This window comes from Lipotes vexillifer, unplaced genomic scaffold (assembly GCF_000442215.2).
Source record: "Lipotes vexillifer unplaced genomic scaffold, Lipotes_vexillifer_v1.1 scaffold536, whole genome shotgun sequence".
NCBI lineage: Eukaryota > Metazoa > Chordata > Mammalia > Artiodactyla > Lipotidae > Lipotes > Lipotes vexillifer.
This window is the reverse complement of record NW_006775074.1, coordinates 1,090,961-1,107,097: the sequence shown is the minus strand read 5'-3', so window position 1 is coordinate 1,107,097 and position 16,137 is coordinate 1,090,961. Positions and strand designations below refer to the sequence as shown.

Sequence of the window (16,137 nt, the reverse complement as noted above, 5' to 3'; positions counted from 1 at the left end):
GGGAAAGCACACACTTGAAGGGATGGAGCAAACTCAGACCTGACTCTCAGGGCTTCTGCTCCAGCAACTTGGACCCTGCCTCTGCCTCTGCCCCGATAGGGTGGTGGCAGCCACTAAGCAGAGAAGAAGCCTTGGCTCACACCTGGCTCTGGCCCTAGCCCCTCTATCTCCAGCCCCAACTCCTTCCAAGGTGATAGCTGCCAGCACACCCTGGGGAAAGACATAACTTGTGCTCATGTCAGATCCAGCTCCCCCATAAAAACCACTGGGCACATGCGGACTGTAAAAGAATGCTCCCACGTATGGACACTCCTTCTAGATCACAGTAGGTAACTGTTTCACCTACTTTCATAGTCAGATAAAGTTAAGCAGAATGAGAAAACAGAGGAATTTGTTTTAATTGAAAGAGCAAGAGAACACCCCTGAAAACACAACTAATAAAACAAATTACTAGATAAAATGTTCAAAGCAATAGTAATAAGAATGCTGGCTGAATTAGGGGAAAGAATATATGAACACAGTGAGAATTTTAACAAGAAACTAGAAAATATAAAAAAGAACCAGTCAGAAATGAAGGATACAATAACTGGAATGAAAACACACTAGAAGGAATTAACAGCAGACTAGGAGATACAAAAGAACACATAAGTGACCTGGAAGAAAGAATAAAGGAAATCACCCATTCAAAACAGCAAAAAGAAAAACGAATTTTAAAAGTGAGAACAGTTTAAGGGGTCTCTAGGTCAACATCAAATGTACCAACATTCACATTATAGGGTCCCCAGAAGGAGGAGAGAGAGAAGGATCAAAAATGTATTTGATGAAATTATGGCTGAAAACTTCCAAAACAGATGTCCAGATACAAGAAGCACGGGGTGTCCCAGACAAGATGAAGCCAAACAGACCCACACGAAGACATGTCATAATTAAAATGACAAAAGTTAAAGAGCAAATTCTAAAGGCAGCAAACAAAAAACAGTCATATACAAGCGAACCCTTATAAGGCTATCAGCTGATATTTCTGCAGAAACATTGCAGAACAGAAGGGAGTGGCATGATATATTCAAAGTACTGAAAGGGGAAATACCTGCAACCTAGGATATTGTACCCAGCAAGATTAACATTTAAAATAGAAAGAGAGTTAAAGAACTTCTCAGACAAGCAAACACTAAAGGAGTTCATCAATACTAAACCTAGCCTAAAAGAAATGTTAATGGTTCTTCTCTAAGTGGAAAAGAAAAGGCTGTAACAAGAAGTAGGAATCTATAGGAAAGGAAAAATTCCACTACTAAAGGCAAATATAGGGTAAAGACTGAGGATCAATCTCTTAAATAAGCTTGTACAAAGATTAAAAGAAAAAAATTGTAACATCAAATATAACTACAGTACTCAGTAAAGAAAGAAACATGAAGATATAAAATATAACATCAAAATCACAAAATGTGTGGGAGGGGAGTAAAACATGTAGATCTTTCAAAAGGTGTTTGAACTTAAATGACTATCAGTTTAAAACAAGTAGACATAGGTCATCATATATGATCCCATGGTAACCACGAATCAAAAACCTACAACAGATACACAAAAACTAGAGGGAAAGGAACACACAAACGTACCACTAAAGAAAATCGTCAAACCACAAGTGTAGAAACGAAAAGAAGAAGAACTACAAAAACAACTGGAACACAAGTAACAAAATGGCAATAAGTACATACTTATCAATAATCATTTTAAATGTTAATGGACTAACCACTCCAATCAAAAGCCATAGGGTGCACTGGCACTAAAACCTTGATCTAGGAGCGCCTCTCTCAGTTGTTATTCCACTCTTCAAGATAGGAGTCGGGGGCTTCCCTGGTGGCGCAGTGGTTGACAATCTGCCTGCCAATGCAGGGGACACGGGTTCGAGCCCTGGTCTGAGAGGATCCCACATGCTGCGGAGCAACTAGGCCTGCGAGCCACAACTACTGAGCCTGCGCGTCTGGAGCCTGTGCTCCGCAACAAGAGAGGCCGCAACCGTGACAGGCCCGCGCACTGCGATGAAGAGTGGCCCCCGCTCGCCGCAACTAGAGAAAGCCCTCGCACAGAAACGAAGACACAACACAGCAAAAATAAAAAAAGAAATTAAACAAAAAAAAAGAAAAGATAGGAGTTGGGGCATACCCCATTTTTCTCAGGAAGCGGCAGCAGCGGTTTGAGACGCTCAGCCGCAAGAGAAACACGGTAATTGGACTCGGCCTCTACTGTGGAGGGACTGGATTGGGACCAGGTAGCGGCAGCGGCTCCTGTCCTCCAGGGAGGCGGCCTGTGGCTGCGGGAAAGGAGGCTACGGCCCTGCGGGAGGGAGGGGGAGGGGAAGCCGGCGCCCCCCGCCCCGTGACCCAGCCACTCTCGCGCCCGATGTCCGGAGGGTCACGCGGCCCTCACCCAGTGTCGCCGAGGGCCCCGATGTCACTGCGACCCCCGCCAGGCTGCTGTTCTTCGCGCCCACCCGCCGCGCCGCACCGCCTGAAGAGATGGAATCCTCGTTCTCCGACGCCGTCATGTCGCCTGAAAAGGAGCTGGACGGGTGGGAGCCGGAGCCTCTGCGGAAGCCGCAGGCCGTCCTGCCTTTGCTGGAGTTGGTCGGGGAGGCCAGTAACAGCCCCGGCACGGACAACTCACTCCCCTCGACGCCGCCCCCAGCAGAGGAGGAGGAGGACGAGTTGTACCAGCAGTCCCTGGAGATTATCTCTCCATACCTCTGGCAGCAGGCAACCGGTGCCAAGGACGTGAAGCCACTGGGCGGGTCTGGGGCCGCCAGCCGGAAGGCGTTACAGATCCTGCGTGCAACGCAACCAAGGCATGCTTCGGAAACTGGACGTCAAAAACAAAGACGATGTCAAATCTTTGTCTCGAGTGATGGTCCGTGTTTTCAGCGACGAAGCAACAAACTGGGGCAGGATTGTGACTCCTTTCTTTTGGTGCCTTTGTGGCCAAACACTTGAAGAGTATAAACCAAGAAAGCTGCATCGAACCATTAGCAGAAAACATCACAGATGTTCTTGTAAGGACAAAACGAGACTGGCTAGTCAAACGAAGAGGCTGGGATGGGTTTGTGGACTTCTTCCATGGAGAGGACCTAGAAAACGGCCTCAGAAATGTGCTGCTGGCTTTTGCAGGTGTTGCTGGAATAGGAGCTGGTTTGGAGTATCTAGTAAGATAGCATTTTAAGTGCAATAATTGTCTCTTAACCAACTCCAGCCATCAAAACCACATACGCCTGCTGTGAAATCAGATGTATTTATGAAGTTGAACTTCAGGCTGTGCAGGCCATAACCTCCAAGAGTGGAGAAAACCTCTAGCAGTGGAGAAAAGCAAGCGGCAGGAGGCTTATGGCTAACAGGAATAAATACATGGGAAAAGTCCCCCTTGAAGAGTCGCTGTCTGAAAGAAGTGAAAGAAGCAGAGTTCAGTTTCAGCAACAGGCAAACTCTGGGAGGCCACGGAGGAGGACTTTTGGATTTAGTGAAGATGGTAGGGTGGAGAGACTAATTACCTTGCCTAGAACAGGAAAGTGGCCAGTAGCCAGGCTAGTCATAGAGTTCATTAAATAGGCCCCACTGAATCCATGAACTTCTATAGTGTTAAAATAGCAGCACTAACAATGCCAGCGGCATGTGTAAAATGGATTTAGGCTACAAGTAATAGAACCTATGACTAGAAGCCTCAACACTGTACAACAGAGTGTGAAGAGCAGCTTTATCCTCTATAGTTAGCTTTCCTAGATGTGCTTCTTGAATAGAAAGTCCAGTGCTCAGGATGTTTATACCTGTTCTACTTTGGCTTGGTTTGAGTGATTCCTAGTTTATTAGCCTAGTGCCATGGCCAAGAATACTTGACTTAAGGCTCAATTACAAGTCTGGAATATTCTGTTTTTAAGACAAAAACTTGTATTCGTCTGTAAAAATTGTATATATTTTTACAGAACATCTGTTTGAAATATAAAGGGATAAAAGTCTGAAATTACATTAGTTTTTTCATACCCTTTTGAAATTTACAACTTCTGTAGTTAGGAACCTGTTTCTTATAGCTTTTCTATTCTAAATTTTGTGCTAGTCAGTTCTAGATGGTATACAGAAACAACTGATGTAATTGTATGCAACCTGGTTGTAGTACAACAATTCTGAGTCATAACTATTCAGGCTTTAATTTTCCTATCTGATTTTGGTAAGTGTTTCTTAAATAGCTGTTTGGGTTTTTATTTTTGTTTTTGTTTTTTGACCTGGGACTGAGAAATTGAGGAATGGAAATTAATCCTTTCACTTTGTTACATGTGGGTTTTCAGTAATTGAGTCAAGGTTTTTTTTTTTTTTTTTTTTGCGGTAAGCGGTCCTATCACTGTTGTGGCCTCTCCCGTTGCGTAGCACAGGCTCCGGACGCGCAGGCTGGGCGGCCATGGATCACGGGCCCAGCCGCTCCGCGGCATGTGGAATCCTCCCGGACTGGGGCACGAACCCGTGTCCCCTGCATCAGCAAGCAGACTCTCAACCACTGCGCCACCAGGGAAGCCCTGAGTCAAGGTTTTAAGGTTTTATTGGGGGGCGGGGCACATGGTTTGATGACTTACAAATAATGGGCTCTGATTGGGCAACTACTCATTTGAGTTCCTTCCATTTGACTTAATTTAACTGGTGAAATTTAAACTGATTTCATGAGGTCATCTTCAAAGCATTTGCTAAAAGATTTTCAGCTGTTCCAAATGGGACTTATTAGGAGTATGTATAAAAAGATCACATCGGGTGGATGAGAGACATTTGATCCCTTGTTTGCTTAATAAACTGTACAATGATGGCTTGGAAAAGCAGGCTATAGTCTAACCATGGTGCTATTACTAGGCTTGCTTGTTAAACACAGGTCTAAGCCTAGTGAGTTAATAAAATGAATACTTATTTCATTTCTATTAATGATTCTCAAACTTTGTTTCAAATTTTTGCATTGGCATCTCTATAGACTTCAGACTTCATGTTTTATCAAACTTACTGTTTGTTTCCTATCCTTCCTTGAAATATTTGCTGCTTGTTCGGCTCCCTCTACATATATTTATAGTTCCTACAAATTTACCTTGCCATTCCTGAACTCTTACTAGCCCTTTTAGTTTTGGGTATTAGGAACCTAAGTGACCGCCCAAGGAATCCACAGACCTTCATCCTTCTTGAATTTTATCCTTAGGAGGTGGCAGTACAATGGGTGCTGACAGTAACAGTGATGAGGTGAGAAGAGTCCCTTTTCCTTGGACTAGTATCTTATTGGTTGTTGCTTAATCCTATCTTTGGGGAGAAATTTTCAAAATCCCCTTAGGGATTTTCAGAGGAGGGGACGGTATCTTAGGTGACTTTCTCTAGGTTCTTTTGCATTTGAATATGCTCACCTTAACTTATAGAAATTGATGGGCTCTGTTAAACCCCAGAGTTATATAAAAGCTACTAGTAAACTGAAGAAAACTTTTATAGTGGAACCAGGGTCATTTTGAAACCTTCAGCTTCTGAACCTGACCTTTAGTATGTGGACTCCAGACAAAAATAGGCACGAGTAAAATGACTAAGAATGTAATAAGGGAACAATTGCCCTGCCCGCCCATCTCCAAGCCTTAAGGTCAGCTTGCTAGAGATATTTTTATCTGTGTATTTATCATTCTTTATCATACCACCTATTTATAGCATGTCTATTTCTAAGGACCTAAAAGCACTTTATATAGTTAATTAAACTTAAGATATAGTTGAGGTGACTAAAAAGGCCTGTCTCCCCATAGCCAGTTGTGGAAATAAGCATGGAGCTGTAGATTGATGGAGTTTAGGGGCCCCACTTCCCAATTTACTAGGTGTGACTGCTGAAATGTAGATGAGAATCTTCAATTGCTATTTTGGGTCAGAGGCTGTGAGGGCTTAGGGAGCCCAAGTGCTTTGGGGCAGGGTGGGTGATTCTTGTAGGGAGAAGAGGCGCATGTTTTAAGTGCTAACTAGCTGCCTAGTTCAGGCAAATCCTCCAAAATGGAAAGAGAGGGGCTGCTTGTAAAGATGGCTCTCTCAGCAACTTCTGTCTGTCTCATATTTCTCTCAGGGAAAACCCTGCAGTCTTCTAGTGTCATCTGTGTACATTCTATTGGGGGTGAACACCTTGGTTCTGGTTAAAACAGCTGATGCTGTTGACAGCCTTGCCAGGAAGGGTTAAGACCAACTACAAACTAATGTGGGCTGTAAAATGTAGTGTGTTTCCCTAACTACCTGTTTTTCCTTAGATGAAAGTAAATCTTTTATTCAAATGCAAATAAAAAGACATAGGGTGGATGACTGGATTAAAAAAGACTCATCTATATGCTGCTTACAAGAGACTCACTTCAGAGCTAAAGATACACACAGACTGAAAGTGAGGGGATAGAAAAAGTTATTCCAAGCAAATGGAAATCAAAAGAAATCCAGGCTAGCAATACTTACATCAGATAAAATAGACTTTAAAGACTGTTACAAAAGACAAAGAAGGACACTCCATAATGGAAAAGGAATCAATCCAAGAAGAAGATATAACAATTGTAAATATATATGCACCCAACATAAGAGCGCCTAAATGTATAAGGCAAATATTAACAGACACAAAAGGGAGAAATCAACAGTAACACAATAATAATAGAGGACCTTAATACCCCACTTACATCAATGGACAGATCATCCAGACAGAAAATCAATAAGAAAACACTGGCCTTAAATGACACATTAGATCAAATGAACTTAATAGATATATATAGAACATTCCATCCGAGAGCTGCAGAATACACATTCTTTTTAAGTACAAATGGAACATTCTCTAGGTTAGATTACATGCTGGGCCACTAAACAAACCTCCATAAATTTAAGAAAATTGAAATCAGATCAAGCACCTTTTCTGACGACAACTCTATAAGACTAGAAATTAACCATGAGAAAAAAATGCAAAAAACACAACACGTGAAGGCTGAACAATATGCTACTAAACAACCAGTGCATCAATGAAGAAATCAAAGAGGATATCAAAAACTACCTAGAGACAAATGCAAATGAAAACATGATAATCCAAAACCTATGGGATAAAGCAAATACAGTTCTAAGAGAGTTTATAGCAATAAAAGTTTACCTCAGGAAAAAAGAAAACTCTCACATAAACAACCTAAATTTACACCTAAAGGAAATAGAGAAAGAAGAACTAACAAAACCCAACTTAGAAAAAGGCAAGAAATGATAAAGAGCAGAAATAAGTGAAATAGAGACCCCAACAATTGAAAAGATAAATGAAACTAAACGTTGGTTCTTTGAAAAAATAAAATTGATAAAACTTTAGCCAGACTCATCAAGAAAAAACCAGAGGGAACCCAAATCAATAAAATCAGAAATGAAAAAGGAGAAGTTACAGCAGACACCATAGAAATACAGAGGATCATAAGAGACTACTACAAGCAACTATATGCCAATAAAATGGACAACCTGGAAGAAATGGACAAATTCTTAGACATGTACAATCTCTCAGGACTGAATCAGGAATAGAAAATATGAACAGACAAATTACCAGTAATGAAATTGAATCAGTAATTTTAAAACTCCCAACAAACAGGGCTTCCCTGGTGGCGCAGTGGTTGAGAGTCCGCCTGACGATGCAGGGGACACGGGTTCGTGCCCCGGTCCGGGAAGACCCCACGTGCCGCCGAGCGGCTGGGCCCATGAGCCATGGCCGCTGAGCCTGCACGTCCGGATCCTGTGCTCCGCAACGGGAGAGGCCACAACAGTGAGAGGCCCGCGTACCGCAAAAAATAAAAAAATAAAATAAAATAAAAAATAAAAATAAAATAAACAACTCCCAACAAACAAAAGTCCAGGACCAGATGGCTTCACAGGGGAATTCTACCAAACATTTAGAGAAGAGTTAACACCTACCTTTTAAAATTATTCAAAATAACTGCAGAGTAAAGAATACTTCTGAACTCATTCTCTGAGGCCACCATCACCTTGATACCAAAACCAGACAAAGGTATCACAAAAAAGGGAAATTACAGGCCAATATCACTGATTAACATAGATGAAAAAATCCTCAACAAAATATTAGCAAACTGAATTCAACAATACATTAAAAGGATAATACACCATGATCAAGTGGAATTTATCTCAGGGATGGAAAGATTTTTCAATGTCCACAAATCAATCAATGTGATATACCACATTAACAAACTGAAGAGTAAAAACTATATGATCACCTCAATAGAGGCAGAAAAAGCTTTTGACAAAATTCAACACCCATTTATGATAAAAATTATCCAGAAAGTTGGCATAGAGGGAACATACCTCAACATAATAAAGGCCGTATATGACAGCTCCACAGCTAACATCATACTCAGTTGTGAAAAGCTGAAAGCATTTCGTCTAAGATCAGGAACAAGACAATAATGGCCACTCTCACTACTTTTATTCAATAAAGTATTGGAAGTCCTAGCCACAGCAATCAGAGAAGAAAAAGAAATAAAGGGCATTCAAATTGGAAAGGAAGAAGTCAAAATGTCATTGTTTGCAGATGGCATGATACTATACTTAGAAAATCCTAAAGACATCATCAGAAAACTACTAGAGCTCATCAATAAATTCAGTAAAGTTGCAGAATATAAAATTAATATATAGAAATCTGTTGTATTTATACACACTAACAATGCATTATAAGAAAAAGAAATCAAGGAAACAATCTCACTTACCATCACATCAAAAATAATAAAATACCTAGGAATGAACCTACCCCAGGAGGTAAAGGACCTGTACTCAGAAAACTATGACACTGGTGAAAGAAATTGAAGACAACAAAAACAGATGGAAAGATACTGTGTACTTGGATAGTAAGAATCAATATTGTTAAAATGACCATTCTACTCAAGGTAATCTACAGATTCAATGCAATCCCTATAAAAAAGCAAGAGTATTTTTCACAGAAGTAGAACAAATAATTTTATTATTTTTTCTTTTATTCTAATTTAATTAATCACATTAAATAATTAATTTTTATTAGAGTATAGCTGACTTATAATGTGTTAGTTTCTGCTGTACAGCGAAGTGAATCAATTATACATATATATATATCCACTATTTTTAGATTCCATTCCCATATAAGTCATTACAGAATATTGAGTAAAGTTCCCTGTGCTACACAGTTCGTTTTTATTAGTTATCTATTTTATATATAGTAGTGTGTGTATGTCAATCTCAATCTCCCAATTTATCCCTTCCTCCCTCTCCACCTTGGTAACCATAAGTTTGTTTTCTACATCTGTGACTCTATTTCTGTTTTGTAAATAGGTTCATTTGTACCATATTTTTTAGATTCCACATATAAGCAAAATCATATATTTGTCTTTGTCTGACATACTTCACTCAGTATGACAATATCTAGGTCCATCCATGTCACTGCAAATGGCATTATTTCCTTCTTTTTTATTGCTGAGTAATATTCCATTGTATATACGTACCACATCTTCTTTATCGATTCACCTGTCAATGGACATTTAAGTTGTTTCCATGACCTGGCTGTTGTAAATAGTGCTGCAATGAACTTTGGGGTGCATGTATCCTTTTGAATTATGGTTTTCTCCAGATATATGCCCAGGAGTCACATTGCTGGGTCATATGGTGGCTCTATTTTTAGTTTTTTAAGGAACCTCCATACTGTTCTCCATAGTGGCTGCACCAATTTACATTTCCACCAACAGTGTAGGAGGGTTCCCTTTTCTTCACACCCTCTCCAGCATTTATTATTGGTAGATTTTTTTTATGATGGCCATTCTGACCAGTGTGAGGTGATATTTCATTGTAGTTTTGATTTTCATTTCTCTAATAATTAGTGATGTTGAGCATAGAACAAATAATTTTAAAATTTGTATGGAAACACAAAAGACCCCAAATAGCCAAGACAATCTCAAGAAAGAACAGAACTGGAGGATTCATGCTCCCTGACTTCAGACAATATACAAAGCTATAGTAATCAAAACAGTTTGGTACTGGCACAAAAACAGACACATAGATCCACAGAAGAGAATAGTGAGCCCAGAAATGAACCCACGCACTTATGGTCAATTACTCTATGACAAAGGGGGCAAGAATATACAATGGAGAGAAGACAGTCTCTTCTCTAAGTGGTTCTGGGAAAACTGGACAGCTACATGTAAAGGAATGAAATTAGAACATTCTATAACACCATATATGAAAATAAAATTAAGATAGATTAAAGATCTAAATGTAAGACTGGATACAATGAAACTCCTAGAGAAAAACACTGGCAGAACACTTTTTGACATAAATCCCAACAATAGTTTTTTGGATCTGCCTCCTAAATTAAAGGAAATAAAAGCAAAACTAAACAAATTGGATCTAACTAAACGTAAAAGCTTTTGCACAGCAAAGGAAACCATCAATAAAATGAAAAGACAACCTACTGAATAGGAGAAAATATTTGCAAATGATATGCCTGATAAGGGATTAATAGCCAACATATATAAACAGCTTGTACAACTCAAAATCAAAGAAACAAACAACCTGATTAAAAATGGGCAGAAGAACTGAGTAGACACTTTTCCAAAGAGGCAATGCAGATGGCCAACAGGCACGTGAAAAGATGTTCAATGCTGCTATTCATCTGAGAAATGCAAATCAAAACCACAATGAGATATCACCTCATACCTGTCAGAACAGCTATTATCAAAAAGAACACAAATAGCAAATGTTGGCGAGGATGTGGAGAAAAGGGAACCCTCCTACACAGTTGGTGGGAATGTAAATTGGTACAGCCACTGTGGAAAACAGTATGGAAGTGTCTCAAAAAACTAAAAATAGAACTACCATATGACCCAGCAATTCCACTCCTGGGTACATATATGTCCAAACAAACAAACAAAAAAACCCCAAACCACTAATTCGAAAAGATACATGCAGGACTTCCCTGGTGGTCCAGTGGTTAAGACTCCGGACTTGCAATGCAGGGGGCCCAGCTTCGATCCCTGGAAGGGTAACTAAGATCCCGCACGCCACATGGCGTAGCCAAAAAAATTTTAAAAAGAAAGAAAAGAAAAGCTACATGCACTCCAATGTTCATAGCAACATTATTTACAATTGCCAAGATATGGAGGCAACCTAAGTGTCCATGAAGAGATGAAATGGATAAAGACATGGTATATATATATATATATATGAGGAAATAAAACTCAGCCATAAAAAGGGATGAAATTCTGCCATTTGCTACTATGTGGATGGTCCTAGAGAGTATTATGCTTAGTGAAATAAGTCAGACAGAGAAATACAAATACTGTATGTTTCACTTATATGTGGAATCTAAAAAGTAAAACAAATTAATGTATATAACAAAAAAGAAACAGACTCAGACATAGAGAATAAACTAGGGGTTACCAGTGGGGAGAGGGAAGGGTGACGGGGCAAGATAGGGCTATGGGATTAAGAGAAAATAACTGCTATGAATAACATAAATAAGCTATAAGGATATATTGTACAACACAGGGAAATATTGCCATTATTTTGTAATAACTTTAAATGTAGTATAATGCATAAAAATATTGAATCACTATGTTGTACACCTAAAACTAGTATAATACTGTAAATCAAATATCCTTCAATAAAATTTTTTTTCAGTGCTTAAAGCAAGCATGGCGAGATAACAGGCCTTGTCTTAGGACCAAGCATAACATCTGATTATTGGGAAACAATAAACAAATGTTTATTAAACATTATGGGAAACATTATGGGAAAATAATGAAATAGCACTTTTCCTCTCTCCCAAGGAAGTCCAAAAACAGTTCAAGGTTCCAAGTGATGCACAGCACCAGCTCAGACTCCTGTGGTCCTGGATCTTCTGTTCCAACAGAGTCCCCTCTTGGACCAATGGAAAGCATGGAATAGTGCACCTTCAATATCATCTTCTATGAAAAATTTTGTTATAACTGAATACAAAATGTAGTTCCTACCTCTCTAGTAGCCAATAGAAAAGGTAAATTCAACTATAAATTAGGAAACATAACAATTCCTTAGTGGAGAAGCTAGGTTGCAAAAGAAATTTATCATGAGAGGCCTGTGTATAGAAAACAGAAAACAATCTAATGGACCATGTCAAATCCAGTCCCATCCTGGTTTGGCAATTTGAAATACATTTGTATATTTTGAACATGTAGAATATGTCATTTTTCAAGCAAAATTCAAGGAAAATTACATGTTTTACTTTAAATTTCACATTAATTATAAATTAAATTTTGTCTCCAGTCTTGCTTGCATGAGTGGGAGAAAGAAAGTTGGCAACAATACCAAAGAGAAAATGCCTTATATAGCATACAATGCTTTGCATTGCTCATATTATATAGTCTATATTCAATGCTGTTTGTTGAACGTCTGAATGAATGTTCCAGAAAGAGAGGCTTTTTTGGGGGGTTGGGGGGCATGATATTTGGCTTGTGGGATCTTAGTTCCCTGACCCAGGCCCTCGGGCCCTTGGCAGTGAGAGCGCCGAGTCCTAACCAGTGGACGACCAGGGAATTCCCGGGAAAGAGAGGCTTTAAACTAGAGTTCCAAGGCAACAGAGGATTCTCTACCAGCCAGCCAAGGACTAAATTATTAGCATCACAATCTACAACGATATCTCTTTAACATTCGACAGACAAGACTTAGTTTATTTGCAAGAGCATTATCAAAGATTTTTTTCAGAAAATGTGATATTCTTCTCAGCAGCCCCAGGGCTTCTTGGAATTTCTACTAATAATTCCAGATATTTGAGTAAAATTACCAAGCACCCCCTCATTCTGCAGATAAAGAAACAAAAATAATTTTATTTGACAATGAGATTGTAACAGATCATTCATGTGCATGATGAATGGGCATTAGAAGGAGTGGGAGAGGGAATATCTCTCTAAGGGCCACCAAGCATGAGACATAATTAGGTGCAGTCACCCTTCAGTGCTATTCAATCACGACATTCATCCCCCAGAGTGGGAATGTGGTTTCTCAATTCTTCTCAAGGCACTGCTCCAGGTAACCACTATTGATGGATTGAGGTTGATGTAAAAGCGAAAAACAATTTGCATTTCTGGAGATACAAAATGTTTTCATATCTAAGTGATCATTATTCAAAGTTCTGTCAGTTATTTTATTGGGGAATGGAAATCAAAGTTATCATAAGGCCAAATTATTTACTCAAGGGCCAACCTCTTACAATTTAGTGTCCCTTCCCCCCACCCCAAAATCCCTCTCCACTGACTAGACATGCAAATATAATGTCAATCAACTGCAATTTTTTCAAATGATGCAAGATCCATGAAATCAGTGAAGAGATGTGTGATAACTTCTAGAATCAAATGCAAAGCCATTTGCAAATGAGGATCTGACAAAATTAAATGAATAACAGGAAAAGTCACTTAACAAGGGAGATGACAGGATAAGAACCTCAAAAAAAATGATTTTCATATCAAGACCTTTAAAAAAGACTTCGAGAAAATTAACGAAGTCTGTAAATATTTTTGCAAGAATGATACTCTTTATAATCTGCAAACCTAAAATGTGACATGTAGGATATCATATTATACTATCAAACAATTTTGTCAGAAAAAATTACTCCAAAAAACAACCTGGTTTATTTCTTATTGATTCTTAGAATTAATGCCCTGTGTATACATTATTAAATAGAACAGATTCACAGTTTTAGTATATTTTCATTATTCATTGTTAATTTCAGTCTCCATTTAAATTTGATTCACCACGTGACTTTTCCCCAGGACTATTTATTCTCTGATAATAAGGATCTTCTGTAAATAGTTTGAACTTGAACACCACCTACACACACTGATAATCTTTCACTAAGATGACATGTTTTCAGTACATCTACAAAATTATAGTGGGCTCTGCTATCTTTTTCCTTCCATTTAGCTATTAATGGCTATATGTATGGCAACCAGCCAGGCCTAACCATGTGCAAAAACGATAGAGTTTCCTGGCATATGATTGGAATGGGCACCGACACTGACATGCATGGAGTTTATTTTCAAGGGAACACCATCCACCTACGAGGGACTCACCGCGACTCCCTGGCCCTGTTTCCCCATGTCTCCACAACAGCATTCATGCAGCCGGACCATGCAGGTAAACTTGGCAGGGCCAGCTCAGGTGATCAAATTCCTATCTTCAGGCATATACTCTTTTTTTTTTTTTTTTAACATCTTTATTGGAGTATAATTTCTTTACAATGGTGTGTTAGTTTCTGCTTTATAACAAAGTGAATCAGCTATACATATACATATATCCCCATATACCCTCCCTCTTGTGTCTCTCTCCCACCCTCCGTATCCCACCCTTCTAGGTGGTCACAAAGCACTGAGCTGATCTCCCTGTGCTATGCGGCTGCTTCCCACTAGCTATCTATTTTATGTTTGGTAGTGTATATACGTCCATGCCACTCTCTCACTTTGTCCCAGCTTACCCTTCCCTCTCCCCCAGAAGAAATTGTTTGAATTAGGGCACTTCTGGGTGTACAGAAAGAGGTAGTGTCCTGATTAGAATCAGAGAATCCTGACTATTTTATTTCAAATACATAGTGTAAAGGACAAAGGGAAGGTGTCTAAAATAACATCCACAAAGCAGAAGTGGGAGTACTCCAAATGACCTTGCCTCACAAATCCTAGAAGAATGCTCTTGATTTATATCCATGAACAATTCAGGCCAAGAAAGAGGAATTTTTGTTGTTGTTGTTGTTCTCTTTAAGCACAAACATCATTTTAGTTACTGCTCTGAAGCATCAACCAGGCATGAGCAGACCAGCGGTTGCTTCCAGGTTATGGACATGAACTTGTCTGCCTTCTTTAGAGACTGATGGTGGTCTCTTGATGAGTCCCAAATGGGGACTTCCCTATTTTCATTCTCTTGGGCACCCAGAAAGCAAGCTGCATTGAGTCTTAAGTTCATGGGGAGCCCATTGAAATACCAGTATCTGTCCCTTCTCTTAGAGATTCCCAAGCTAATTATATAATGGAGGCATTTTAATAAAAGATATAGAACAATATATGGCAGCATATGCTGTCTCATGAAAAATAAGAATAGCAAGTGCTACGGGTGTTCAACATGTTTCTCCAACCCAACTTTTTCATTAGTCTTAAGAAGAAACAAATATTCTACCCAAGATGAGTACTTGCCAGCTCTGTCTCCTTTATGAATGGGTATTTACTCCTTTACTCCACACTAGAACTGCAGTTTAGATGCCTCTCCGTGTCACTGGTTAAGAACCTGAGGTTTGAGCTTCAAAACTTTTGCCTAAGAACTGTCTCAGAGTAGGAGCTCCATAATCCTTGCCTTGTAAACTTCTAGTATTCATCGTTTCTATATTAATATAATTGATCGGTTATGAATCATCCCAAGGGATGCCTTGGGAACAATGATCTTTTTTAAATACACTCTTCAAGACAAAAGAGGCAAGAGGAGGAAAACAGCCAAATAGGTTTAACCCATAGAAAGAGGCATTCAAAACTAGAGATGGCTGGAATAATTTTAGGGTTTTGGCTACTTACTCATGTGCCCTACAGGCTTCTAAAGAGCTACATGACGATGTTTTCCGGTTTATATTTGGTGGTGAGTATAAATCGGTTATTGCTGAAAAGCTTAGTTATTTCACCAATTCCTGTCCCATATCTCTAAGCCAAAAGGAGTGCCCAAAACATGGGTAGAGGAGCCTGTCAGTTGCAAGTCAAACGTTTTCTCTTTGAATCTTTTTTTTTAAATCACTTTATTGATGTATGACTGATACACAAAAAGCTGTATATTTAATATATGTAAATTGATGAGTTTGGAGAGAAGAATGCATCTGTGAAAACATCGCCACAATCAAGCCCTTAAGCTCCTCTTTGTTCTTAGAGAAGATAATTCCTCATCTGTTGAAGGAATGATGAACACATCAATAATGAGCTGCCTGGAGACCCACATAAGCAGAGGAAGCTCTCGCCATGTCTGTCTTCTGAGGTGTCTTCTCTCTGGTTTTATAGAGACCGTTCTTCATGACGGTCACCACGGGGTGCTAGGGTACCCCATGAACCAGTGGTTTGGGCTTATCCTGAAGGGGTAA

General features: G+C 39.4%; 2 protein-coding genes across 2 annotated transcripts in view; both read left to right on the top strand.

The window, feature by feature from the left end:
* LOC103079825 (induced myeloid leukemia cell differentiation protein Mcl-1 homolog) overlaps window positions 1–3,210 on the top strand; it is a 3,875-nt gene extending 665 nt beyond the window's left edge. The window contains 3 exon segments of the mRNA XM_082930863.1: window positions 2,175–2,362; window positions 2,365–2,821; window positions 3,036–3,210. Of these exon segments, the coding sequence (XP_082786989.1) occupies window positions 2,175–2,362; window positions 2,365–2,821; window positions 3,036–3,210 (820 nt within the window).
* Window positions 1–16,137, top strand: part of HEPHL1 (hephaestin like 1) — a 105,967-nt gene that overhangs the window by 67,452 nt on the left and 22,378 nt on the right. The window contains exon 11 of the mRNA XM_007449646.1: window positions 13,956–14,168. Within this exon, the coding sequence (XP_007449708.1) occupies window positions 13,956–14,168 (213 nt within the window). The remainder of the gene's footprint in view (window positions 1–13,955; window positions 14,169–16,137) is intronic.